At 41.5% G+C, this 13,269-nt stretch overlaps 1 protein-coding gene across 1 annotated transcript; it reads right to left on the bottom strand.

The window, feature by feature from the left end:
* Positions 1–673: 673 nt before the first annotated feature.
* On the bottom strand, positions 674–3,504 carry oprd1b (opioid receptor, delta 1b; the record flags this gene model as incomplete). Its single annotated transcript, XM_083988997.1, has 3 exons — positions 3,283–3,504; positions 1,383–1,738; positions 674–1,203 (listed from the first exon to the last, which is right to left on the bottom strand). The coding sequence occupies exons 1-3, from the start codon at positions 3,297–3,299 to the stop codon at positions 674–676; spliced, it is 903 nt and encodes a 300-aa protein (XP_083845123.1). The 5' UTR covers positions 3,300–3,504.
* Positions 3,505–13,269: the final 9,765 nt, after the last annotated feature.

The raw sequence follows: 13,269 nt of genomic DNA, 5'->3' as shown, positions 1-13,269 counted from the left end.
CTGCCAAGTCTGGACTGCAGCCATCTTCACTTCTAGCTGCCACAGAGGATTTTCTCAGTCAGTCTGTTCTCCTTCAAGTGCAACACATTGTCTGTGAGACCAAGGTCAGGTGACTGACTTATCCAATCCTGCGCTGGCCAGTGTTTGGCCATAAAAAGACTCTTTGGTGGCCTCGTCTGTGTGTTTAGGATCAATGTCCCGCCTGACAAACTGATCGTGTGGAGACTATGTGTACACGTGGCAATGATTCCTCTTTCGTTCACCTAATATGGATGTGAAGCCCTACAAAGATTTTTAAAGCTTAGAGTAAACTCTGTTACCTTGTATTTATCTTTTATTCTGCTGAAGTAGAGCCAAAACAGTAAAAACATATAACTCCAAATTCTCTGTACTGTGCGTGTGTGTAAATGCTCAGTGGTTGATTTTACACAAATATAGTAAGACAAGGATGTGTGTGTTTGTCTGTGTTTGTGAGTGTGTGTTATACAGACTCGAAGACTGTATCATTTTCCTTATGCACAGATGAACATTTTCATGTCCTTACACTTATTCTGATGGTAAGTCAAAAGCCCACTGTTTGTCTGCACTCTCAGACTCCTGTGGTGGACAACTGTGTGACCTCACTCTGGAGGTCATCCTGAACCGGCCCCCCGCCCCACCGGCCCATGCCTAGTCAGGCCGGCGCTCTCTCTCTTGCCGTCACGGGAGCACAAACAGACGCGGGCTCCCGCGTGCTGTTCCGCACTCTGGAGAAGCTGCTCTGCTCCAGGCGCGAGCGATAGGGCAGGCAGAAATCCCTGAAGCACCTCTTGAAGTTCTCGTCCAAGAAGGCGTAAAGCACGGGGTTGAGGCTGCTGTTCATGTAGCCCAGGGCGATGCACAGGTGCCAGGCGGCCACGACAAGGAGGTTCTCGCCGTTAATTTTCACCATGGTCTTGACGATGATGAAGATGTGGATGGGAGTCCAGCAGATGATGAAGGCCGCCACCACCACCAGGACCATGCGGGTGATGCGTCGCATGTTCCTGTCCTTTTCTTTGGAGCCGGAGAGCAGGCGGACGCTCTTGAGTCGCAGGATCATCAGACCATAGCAGATAGTGATGACCAGGACGGGGACCACGAAGGCAAAGATGAACACACAGATTTTCATGACTGTGTCCCAGTACCACGTAGGCTCGGGAAAACTGAGCGAGCAGGCGGTTCCTGTTGAGTTAAAACAATTACAAGTTTAATAGAGAGCCATGTGGAGAAACCAGTTTAGGTTAATAGCCCAGTTTAAATGCATTGTCTTTTGAAGCTCCTGGAAATCAACACTTGCCAAATTGAGTGAGAAATAACGATAATTTCCAGCAGTTCCTCTTGAAACAGTAAAAGCTGCTCACCTTTTGCCGTCTCCTTGGTAACAGCTATGATCATCACAGGTACTCCGACGGCAGACGAGAGCGCCCAGATGCAGACGTTGATGAGCTTGGCCTTGGCGGGGGTGCGGAAGTCCAGGGCCTTCACCGGATGACACACAGCGATGTAGCGGTCCACGCTCATCATGGTGAGCGTGAAGATGCTGGTGAACATGTTGTAGTAGTCAATGGCGATGACCACTTTACACAGCAGCTCCCCAAAGGGCCACGTCTTCATCAGGCAGTTGGCACTCTGGAAAGGGAGGGTGCTGGTGGCGAGAGCGTCAGCAAGAGCGAGGTTGAAGATGTAGATGTTGGTGGCGGTCTTCATCTTGGTGTACCTGGTTGTTGGGCAAGAAAAAGCACAAGTTGATTCTGTCTCACAGTCAGTGAAAGTTGTTGATGGTCAGAGGAGATTGGATGTTTTCCAAGGTCTCTCTGCTTCTGCATGGCAAAGGAGGAGATGCTTTGTGTGGTTGGCTTGGCTCGCGATTTCCAGTAAAACGTTTCAAGGTTAGAAACCAATTGTCGGATCTAATCTGGTTCCACTTGCAAAACAATTATTTGCTGCCTATTTCCCTTCGACAAATAAAAGAGCTTCTTAGATGCATAATGTTTTTATGGCACATCACTAAATGCATGAGAGCCTCTCTGTTCTAAAGTAAATTTAAGCCTCCATTTATTTGCACTTCACTTCAATATGAGGAGCCAGTTCCAGCTGAGAAATTCTTCAAAACTTTCCTCCTTGATTTCCAGCTCACAAAACATTTTTTTTCTCGCCTTTTTTACAAGTGACCATCTTTGTGTGAACGCCAGCTGCACAACTGTCTGGCTGTTCAAAGATGGATTCCTCCGCATGAGTCCACACTGTGACAGTAGTTGGTCACATTTAATTAAATTACAGCAACAGGCTGTGAAAGGATGAAGGAAGACAAAGGGATGCTTTAACCCTTTCTCTTAATCCAATACATGAAGAGATTAAATGCACTATACACCATGTACTGATCTCACTCTGTATGTAATTGCTTTGCCAGGGATAGAGAATAAGTACAATGTCTTTTATATTCACTTTGATTACTGTGAAATAAAAAAATAAAACACGTCATTTCATCTTCCACGCATTTCTCCAGGACTTTGGAAGGCATGAAGCACAGTGAGGAGATTGACAGTGGAGGAGCCATCACCGCCAGTCAGCTCTCACATTGAAGCTGCATTACTTCAGCATCAAATAAACATGACACAACACCCACAACCCCCCCCCCCCCCCCCCCCCCCCACACACACACACACACACACACACACACACAGTGGGACAGTAAGTCATTGCTTTCGATTAACAGGTGAGGATTCAAACATGCTGCTTTTTCCCAATGCAAAAGAATCATCTTGACTTTACAATATTATTCCTGACAGGTGCAATGAAATAATTTCAGTGCTACGATGCGGCTCACACCGCCCTCCATCCCTCCTCTCCTCTCTCATGTGTGTAGGAGGTGTGTGTGCTGGTGTGGGTGTGTTAGAAAGTGGCTCTCAGAAACACTGGAACTGTGGGCAATTAAAAATAATGTGTTTTTAGACCTACTATCCCATTTTTTTAATCAATAATGTTTTTTTTAGCCTTAGAATATTTATACTACACTACAGAGGTGAGTTTGCAGGGCACCTAATGCAATTTAAAATAATTAATGAAAGGTATAGGCTGTTAATAATTCTAACACATCTTTAGTGTGTGTGTTTCACTGTTTAGTATGAAGCCAAAAGCAAGTTGTAGTTTAGTAAATTTAAAACTGATCCCAAATACTGTAACTTGTCTCCCTTTTCTCTCAGTGCAATTATTCTGTGGCTCTTTGTTCATATATCACACAATTGATCACACGTCTCTTACCTGACCACCCCGTACATTACAAGCACGTTTCCCAGCAGTCCCACCACACAGATGAGAGAGTACAGAGCCGTGATACACACGTCGATGATGAGATTTGAAGTGTGTCTGGTCGCAGCCGCGCTGGTCTCGTTGGTTCTTGAAGGCAGGAGCCGCAGATCCTCGGAGAATGAGACATTGAAGGGAGTTACGGAGACCGAGTAATCACCAGGAAAAGAAGAGGGAGTGGGGGGCTCCATTCTCTCAAATTCAGGTGAGAGTTTGCAGCTTAAGAAGTCGGGCAGGTGCACAGGAGCGCACGGAGACAGGACGGCAAATTAGTGACGAGGCGCTCAGACGAGGTTTGTGCTCTCTCTCTCTCTCTCTCTCTCTCTCTCTCTCTCTCTCTCTCTCTCTCTCCCTCTCCCCCTGTGGCAAAGCGCACTGGCGCACGAAGCAAAGCTAGATATGAGGACTGTTTTCCTGCCTGCCCAACTCTTAACCTGAAGGGATGCCAATTGTTCAAGTGCTTTAATTGGAGCATGGACTAATGCTCCATCAACTCACCACATTTTCTGATTCTCATTATTGGCTGTTATCCAGACACAGCCTCTTGCTCCACCTGGCACCCAGCAGCTTGTCAAACAATGTGGACCAAACCTTGTCCAAACATCTCTCATAGATGTTGTTGAACAGCTCAATTAACACTGTCTTTGTTGAGCCATTCCTCTAATTGTCTGCCAGCCTTCACCCTCCAGGCATCTCTTCTCCCACTCTCCATGGCCTGTGGCCTGTTGTTAGCAAAGCTCCACTAGTGGACTGACTCCTCTCACCAGGCATGAAATCACCTTACTAAACCACAAGAGTGATGCAATTACTTGCCAGTAGCAAAACGGATGAAATATTTAAGATATTCTTTTTCCTGTCTCAGATAGTTGTTAAAACATCTGGAACATCTCTCATCCCTGGATAAAAGTTTCTCTGTCACCATGGCAGGTGTGCTTTTTGCGTGCAGAGGTATTTGGTGTTTATTCCAATATTTTTGACCTGATCAGCACACATGAATCAGTGATTACACAAATGTTTGTCTAAGCAGGTGTGCCTTTTTACAATTTTCATCAAAGCACTCATTTATCTGAAGCTGCCTTTTGTCCACAGCCCATTACTGCAAACATCAGAAACCATTAGGATCATGCAGCTGCATGTGATCGTGTGTGCCCGCTGAAACTGCAGCGTAAATGTGCAAGTCTGAGGCCTGCTTGAAGAGTAAATGTTTATTTGAACACAGATTAAAAATCCTCCTGTGGCTGTATCTGTAGTGCTCTTAACTGCAGCAGTCCTCGTGCACTCTGCAAAGTGACCTTTACAAAATCCGCTTTTAAGCAACCACCATCGGGCGCAGCACAAAGAAGGGGACAGTCAGAAGAAAAGGCCCAGCTCGCTGAACAAAGACACTGAAGCCTCCCTCTTTACTGTTCCTTCTAAAGATAGCCCATGTGCGTCTTCCTAAGATGAAGAGCAGCAATTAAAATTATCTGGCTCATGCTGTGGGAGTTTTGTGAGCTCATTTCTCTTTCAATACTGGAGAATATTTGTTACAAGCTTTTGTTTAGATTTGTGGGCATCCATAAGTGAGCAGGACTCGGCGGAAATTGGGGGTAATTGACTTTTAGCGACTTTGTGAATGGCTTTGTTGGTCTAATGGTTGCTGAGCTGGTTCACCACTTTGGTCCAAACTGAAATTTCTCAACAACTGCTGAGTTGATTGCTGTTAAGAAATATCCATGGTCCCCAGAGGATGGGTCCTTTTCTTTTCGGGTAAGAGCTGCCATGATGACCATAACATTTGGTGCAGATATTCATGTTCCCCAGAGGATACACCCCGACATTGGTGATCATAAGACTCCCCAAGCAGATTGAAATTTTAATTTATCCCCTCAAAATTATGCAAACATAACATGTGCAAGATGGATAAGCTTTTGTGATCTCCAGTCTTTTCATCTTACATGCCATCAGCTGCAGGCTTTCCATTTTAGCAAGTTAACAAGCAGTGAACATTACATCTGCTAAACATCAGTTTGTTAGCATTGTCACTGTGGGCACTGACTAGTTAATATTAACTTCAATATTTCAGTTCAAGCACTGCTGTTGCTAAGTACAGTCTCAAAGAGCTTCCTTGCTTTAGACTGTCTGTCCTCTCTGTAAAGATTCAAATGTGAAAAAATAATAATACTGCAGATGCGTGGGAGTGAAGGACCAGTGTATTGTTGGAAAATAAAAAATACAGAATCACGAGTGTCATTTCAGGCTGAGTTCTTTCAGTTTTTCTAAAAGAACATCAGACAATGTCAGAGAAGTAGAGCCGCCATGACTAACATCTTGAAAAGTTCAGAGCATAAAATCTGGTTAGGGGGATGTGATAAGCTTTTCTCAAGAAAGTCTGAATGGTGCTCACAAAAAACAGTGTTTAGTAAAATGTAAGGGTAAGTGTTTGTTCACTGATTTAAAGATGAAGGAGACAGAGGAAGTGGAGGAGTCACACAGTAGTTATTGGATGGATGCCGCCTTCCTTCAGATATATTTCACTGAGTTCAGCTCACAACACCTCCACAGGCCTTGGTGACAAATTCTGGCTTGTATACCTACACAGCGCTGATCACAGCACTCAATCTCAAAAAGAATAGTCCAAGGGAGACAGCTCACCCTCGCCGGTGTGAAATGACTTACACAGCAGTCCAGGAATTCAGTTTAATTTCTGCTGCGGCTCTGGGAAACTATCTATGATGGGTCTACCCACCTTACTGAAGAGTACTAAAATGCTTTAACGTACACAATAGGTGTAGGAGAGGCACATGCTGTGGTGGCGGAAAACTGAGTGTAAATCATGACTGCATGCCTCCTTTGTCTGTGCGCAATGTTGAGATCCAGAGCAAATGTGGCATAAAAGGCAGCAAAATGGGTCTGGATGTAGCCTACAGTATAGCTGACACAAACAAAATGCTGCTGCTGCTGCTGTTGTGTTATGTTTTCTCTTCTCCCCTTGGGAAGAATCACTCATGATTAGTCTGTACAGACGGCATGATTACTCACATCACTCATCAGCCCAATGGAAACCTTGGGAAGCATTATGCTGCCTCTCCGAGCCCATCACGTTCCTGGCAGTCAGTGAATACGCAGTGCACACATTTGATATGTGGTTTTCACGCAAAGATGGAGTGAGTTGATTTGATGCACGTCCGATTTTGTAATGATCACATGAGACATCCATTCATTCTTAATGGATCATTTTTTATTACCGTGATATCATCTTCTATCTACTGAATGATTACACTTGTTACTCTGCTATCCAGGATGCAACATCTGAATAAAGCCTACTCCTACAAGCTGTAGGCTATACTTCATAACTTCCGAAAGGTCAGAGAGAACAGAAATACATACCATATTACACCCTGACATTTTATTTCTTTACATTGCTTGTATCTTTCTATGCAGACAGTATTAGATGGAAGAGAAACTATAAGAAAATACATCTGCTCAGACTTTGCAATGTATTATCTTTGTTTGTTCTGCAGCTGTCAGAGCTGTGGTGCAGAGGAGAGCAGAGCCTTGTGGTTGCCGTCACATTGCATCGTTATCTAACAATCACACATCACCTTTTCAACTGTCAAGTGTAAACTCATGTTATCTTCTGACTCGGACAGACGAGGCCTATCAGCAGTTTCCATAAATACATAAAACATTAGTGGGAATTCTGTGCGATGTGTGTAATTGGGCCATCACATGTTCAGGATGATACCATTTCACCAGATCAATGACATCTTATGGGGTCGATAGCTGTGTGAACCTTTAATTTACGCACGCTGAAAAACAGTCACAGTGACAGCATGGAACCACAACACTAAACCTGAAAACTTGTATTTGTTTTTTAACTGTTAGTTGGTTTCACTGGGACAGGACATCTGACTCTTTGTGTCTGTACATCTTTTGGACTTAAGCAGCAACAAAAGCAAAACAGAGAAAATGCATCATTACAATTAATCTGATTCATTCTCAGTGTGTGTGTGTGTGTGTGTGTGTGTGTGTGTGTGTGTGGGCAGAGCACATATAGAGCACAGCCATTAACTGTACCGTAGTAACAGGGGTTCACAGAGATAAACAAGAACACAGGCTTTGAAACATCACATTGTTGTTGGTTTATATATATATATATATAAAAAAAAAAACATCTGTCAGCTTGTATAAACTGTGATGGTACGTCATGTGTGTTTATGAAACCACAGATATCCTGCTGTGCATTTATGCAGTCCTTCCTTGTGCATAACAAAATGCAGCATGCTGTGACCTGCAAATCTGTCTCACACACCCAAGCAATTCTGAAATTGCATCTGAAAATAATATTTAAAGTATCTTAAAGCTTGATGAAGTGCAGAATGTCTATATCAAGGGAGAGTGCTTTGTAAATCATCAGTATTGATAGTACATATACTTTTTTTTGTTTTTTGTTTTGTTTTGTTCTCTTTTAGCCTCTGTGAGGCACTTTGTGTTGCTGCTTTTAGCATGAAAGGTGCCATATAAATAAATAAAATTTGAATTTGAATTTGAATTTGGTATGATGTGGCAATGAAGGTTACGTCTACAAATAGGGACTGTATGAAAGCAGAAGATCCAAATCAAGGAAGAGTAGTCAATAATTGAACTATATTGTATAGATATTGATTTCAGCTTTTTAACTTTTCAGTTTATACATACAGTGTATTATGCCAACAGAAAGTACAACCTACCTAATCTAGTCAGTATGACATTTACACTGTTGCTAATTAGATGTGTATGAACATAAGTTCTTGGAGACGGTTATGTTTTGACATCTTGGTGCTGAATGAAATTGTGTGTCTGGTGTGTAGGAAGTGAGCATGTAAATAATGCAGAGTTAAGCCTTTTATACGTATAAATGACAAGAAAACACATTTTAACATCAATTCTTTGTTTTACTGGGAGCCAGTGAAGATAGGTTGAAACTGGAGTGGTGTGTTCACACCTGTTGGTTTTAGTTAATACTCTCACTGCAGTGTCCCGTAAAAGCTGTTTAACACCTGCCCTGGAGGTGTGGAAGTGCCTGAAATGAATGCAACTGTCTGTACTATTCCTGCTGTAGCTACTACTAGAACTAATACTGTGAGTACTTAACTTTTTTTAGCATGTTCACAAGGTTTAACTGAAGGGAATTTAATAAAGAGTGAACCTGGGGCTCTAAAGCCTTGACTTACTAAAAGATAGTGTGAAAATGTTGTTCAGTATTTGATATCCAAAATCCTTTCACTGGGATAAGGTTGAACAGACGTGGGTATCCTCAGTGTAGGAGTTTTATAAAGGATGGGCTGCATTTGGAGCTTAGACAAAATTCAACAGTAAAACCAAGGCAGGGCAGGAAACAGAAGCTCTCAGTGTTGCAGCAGGATATGATGGTCCAACCTCCTCCTATCAAGTAATTCTTTAAACCCAAACTACAATTTTTTCCTGAACTGGACTACATTGTTATTGTACCTAACTCTATTGTCACAGCATAAAGGGTTAGTCAGTTACTTTTTGAACAGACATTTCTGTGGTGTATCTATTTAAGTTTTTCTCTATTTTGAAATAATAAAGACTCCTAACTATACCATCACCCCAACAAACCACCAATAACTTTCATACAGTCTCTGAGCTGAGGATGAAGTTTACACATTTGTTGTTTTTCTTCCTCATGCTTCTTTGTAGGATTTTTGGTTTGGTCGGGGGAAGTGTTGGATTCAGAGTGTGATATTTTAAATGAGCAACCATGAAAGCAAATTAGGTACTTAGATTTTTACGAGTCTATAAACCGCTGAGTTACCAGCACAGCTATCAGAGGAAATTAGAATATTATTATTGGTGTTGTACCTTAGAGAGATTTCATTTTCATGAGCTTCATGTTTGTGGCTTTCTTCTTCTTCACAAGTGGATCGGCACACATGAATGAATAAATAGACCTGCATCACTGATACTTTGACTTACTGTAAACAAAAAATAGTGCCTTATTAATATACATTTAAATATTGGTTGGCTGGTTTATGAGAAATCAATTAGTCACACTAATAGTTTATCACTCCAAAAAGTACGTGTTATGTCAGTGGCTCTGATTGCAAAGTTACTGATGCTTAACAAAACCATTTAGTGTTCCCTTTTTCTTGTCATAAATCATTCCTAATGTGAAATGTGAAGAGTTTTTCCTGATTGAAGTGCTGCTAATTTTAAGCAGGAGACCTCCCACCGACAAGATAGCTGTGACTGACAGATACAATATTTACACTCTGTAGCTACACCTGCTGAATTAGAATCTCCCCATCTCATAATTTAAATTTTTTTTCACAGCAGTATTCAGCAATAATGGGCAGAGGTTCAGCAGTTTCAGCTGACAATTAGTTATGCAACAGTGATTTGTCTGCATCTGGGACTTGATTAGTTTTCTGATTCTTGTCTTGCGGACAGAGCATTTTAGATATGACAAGACAGAGGCAGCTTGCTAATTGAAAATCTTTGTAACTGTAACACAAATTGCGCGAGTCACTGAATAAACATGGGATTTTGTAGACCATTTTGTGGCATAGCATATGGGTTTGAGAAGTGAAGATTTCTTTTTCTGTTTGAGGGGAAATAATGTCACTGAAAGACAGCAGTGGAAGAAAGTAGAGAGTGGGCAGAGACAAGTTACAACCTTCAGCAAGAAAAGACATCTACTTTTTAAAAAGTTTTCTAAAAAAAAAAAAAAAAAGTCCACCTTCACATCAATGTCTGAGGCATCTCCTCTTTTCAAAGAGCAAGTGTTAGTCATCACTGTCATCCACTTGGGGTTATGTGTGATGGCGGTGGTTCTGTCCTTGACCGACACAAAACCAATTTGTGTGTTGTCATTCTGTATGCTCTCTATATCTATTACTGCCAATGATTTTGCCTATAAATTAAAAGGCACTGTTCAAAGCAAAACCCATTGGTGACGCAGCAAGTCAGTATTCACATTCAATCTTCTTACTTATTTAATATTGATCTAAATTACAACAACAGAAGGTTAAAATGAAAACTTTCTCAAGCACGTACAGAAAGTCTGGATAGTCAGGGCTGGTACTGCTTGTCTGGTCAAATATCTCCCGATTATAGTCATCCAGGTTGTGTTTTTCCACGAATCATCTCCAGACAGGCTTGTTGTGTGGGAATACTAACATAGACAGACAGTAACCATCTAATTTCTTGTCAAGTGTTTTTGTGATTTTCAGTTCCATTACAGGTTTGTTTGTCCTGGACTTGCTGGCCTTCTCACGCTCACACTCACACACAGACAAAGTTAATTTCACTGACGCAGCAACAGCCCCTTATCGTCACTGCACAATCTTCTTCAGGGTCACCGGTTTCTGCACTAATTCACAGTGACAGTACAATGTGGGGGTGGGTGTCAGACAGGTGTGAAATGAGATGGAAAAGAGTGCAACGTACCAGAGAGCAACAACCGCTGGATGATGATTCTCAAACACACACTCATACTGTACATATGCACAGGGAGGGAGAGAGACTCACCAAAACATACAAACACTTTCATTACCTAAACAGAAAATGCTACTCGCATGAGAAAACAAGGGGGGAAAAGGCTTATGCAACACTGCAAAGAGGCACAGATCACATCTAATTATACACATGGCCGTTGGAGTGGCAGATGATCATCACCGCTCCCTGTGACTCGCTAAAAAGAAACCTGCTAAAAGAGTGAAAATGCATTTGACTTATCTGTGAAAAATCCCCTGATGCCTGCGCTCCAGCACCAACTTAAACCTTCAAGACCTTTTTATCTTAAGTGTCCAGGACTCTGTGCAAACTGAGGTCAAGATGTAGGGCGGTGGTTTCAATCAATATTAGGGTTTTGATTGACTTTAAATACAGGCAGGATGAACAGTGGGTGCTGCTGTTTTGTTTTATTGTAAAGGACAAACATCCTGGAATTGTTCATTTTAGGTTTGGTGTCAGCAGGCCCTGTCAAGTTTAGACTCATCCTTGTGCCACTTGAATAGGTGTACAGCAAAGCCAACAAATCAAAGTGATAGCATCCACATAGATGCTACTGAACTGAGAGAAGTGAAATATGAATCAAGGCAGCAAAAGATAAAGTAAGGAACAGACAGACAGACTGAATGAGTTACAGGGTAACAAAAGGCTGCAAGAGGAGATAGAAAACAGCAGACAGGACTTGGAGAGTAGATGAGAGAGAGGAGAGAAAAGTGCATGTTCAGTGGCTGGAAAAGAGAGAATAAAAAGTGAGAAGACCTCAATTATCAATATGATACAATACAAAAAGATTAAGTTAATAAAAAAATGTGGTTGTCAAGGAAACAGCAGCCCCAATCTCCATATAAATTCCCCTCTGAAAAAGCAGAGTCCACATCGCTACTTGCCTTTTGCCTTTCCCTCAGAGGTCTGCTGCCCTCACTCTAACACCTGGAGGACGACCATTAACGCTGAGATGTTTACATCAGCATTCAGCCAACAAGGACACTGCATGCGTGGTGAATGTAAAGGCGTGGAAACTGCCGTCTTGCTGAAAGCCAGCTGAGAGCTTTTACCAAGAAAACACTGAAATAAAATAAAAAGGGCCAGAAGGACAGTTTGCACAAAACACACTAACAAAGTGAAAAGCGATGAGAGAATTTCCTGGTGATGCTGATATCACTGAGTGTCTACCTCTGGTCTACTCTCTAGCCAGACTGTTGACTGTTGTTTAAAATGAATAAAAAAGATGCAAATTTCATGCAAAACATTGATACTGAATGGCATCTGTGTTTTTATTTTCTGACCTTTATCCGATTCTCAATTTTCTGTACAAAGCTAAGTTGCAAAATAAAATGTTAGCTTTAAAGATGAGGACTATTTTGCACATTTACTGCAATTTTGTATAATTACCTCTGAAATGAAGTGGGGTTTTTCTCAGTATAATTGCATTAGCTATATTTTTAGTAAATTACTCTCTGGTGATTTACTCCCACCTGCAAATAAAAATTACATTTTGAGTGTTGCCTGACAAAAAGGCACAAAAAGCAGATTTGCAAATGAACCACTGCTCCTGCTAGCAGCTGTGCTGGAGAGTAAGAATTAGGTTAGGAACACCCATTCAGAAAGTGTCAACACACTGTATCTAAAGTGTTTAGCCTCTATAGATGGTGAATAAACCATTTACTATTCTTCAATAGTCTGTTATAATCCAATTATACAGACATTTTTTGGTCATGAAGTTATTAATAAGGGAGAAAGGCAGTAACCAACTTACTCATCAGCAAAGATTAGTTTCAAGTCACCTGAAGTTGTATGTTTTAACAATATGTAATATATTTAACATGTGTACACATGCTCACACGCCTGAAACCCTTCTCCAAGAGCATGAGACTCTGGTAAACTTAAGAGTTGCTTATGTTGTCAGAAGGGTTACCTATTACAATTTGACACAGCTGTTTTCTCTAAACAGAGAGACACACAGAGATTCTGTGCATGAGCACCAGGACTCATATGGAAATGGAAACATCCATGCATGAAGAAGACCTGCTTTGCTTAGCAAATGGAAAGTAAGAGGCTGTTTTGTCTGTCGTAACGTATTCTTTTACATATGAAATGAGGAAGTAAATGTATTATCAGAGTCTCTCTTCAGGCTCATCAAACTGTTTGTTTTCCTGTTGATGTTCAGTTAGTACACTTTAAATGTAAATTTAAGTAAATCTTAAAGGCAAATTGGTTATTTGGAGCCTGCATGAGAGCCTCAGATATACCCTCCCATCCCACCATCAGACACTCATTATTATTTATATAGAGAGCATATTGACTCAGAGTTTAGTTGGACTCATTTCTAATTTGTCTAATAGCGGCCAGTATGTTGAAACCCTTCTCTTTTTTTTCTTTTTGAAAGACGCTAGAAAGTGTGTCTCATGCTGTATCAGCAGTACTGTAGATACTAAAATCAAATTG

The sequence above is a fragment of the Trachurus trachurus genome (assembly GCF_905171665.1).
Source record: "Trachurus trachurus genome assembly, chromosome: 16".
In the NCBI taxonomy this organism is placed as follows: domain Eukaryota; kingdom Metazoa; phylum Chordata; class Actinopteri; order Carangiformes; family Carangidae; genus Trachurus; species Trachurus trachurus.
Note: the sequence above shows the minus strand (reverse complement) of the source record. Positions and strands in the feature narration are given on the sequence as shown.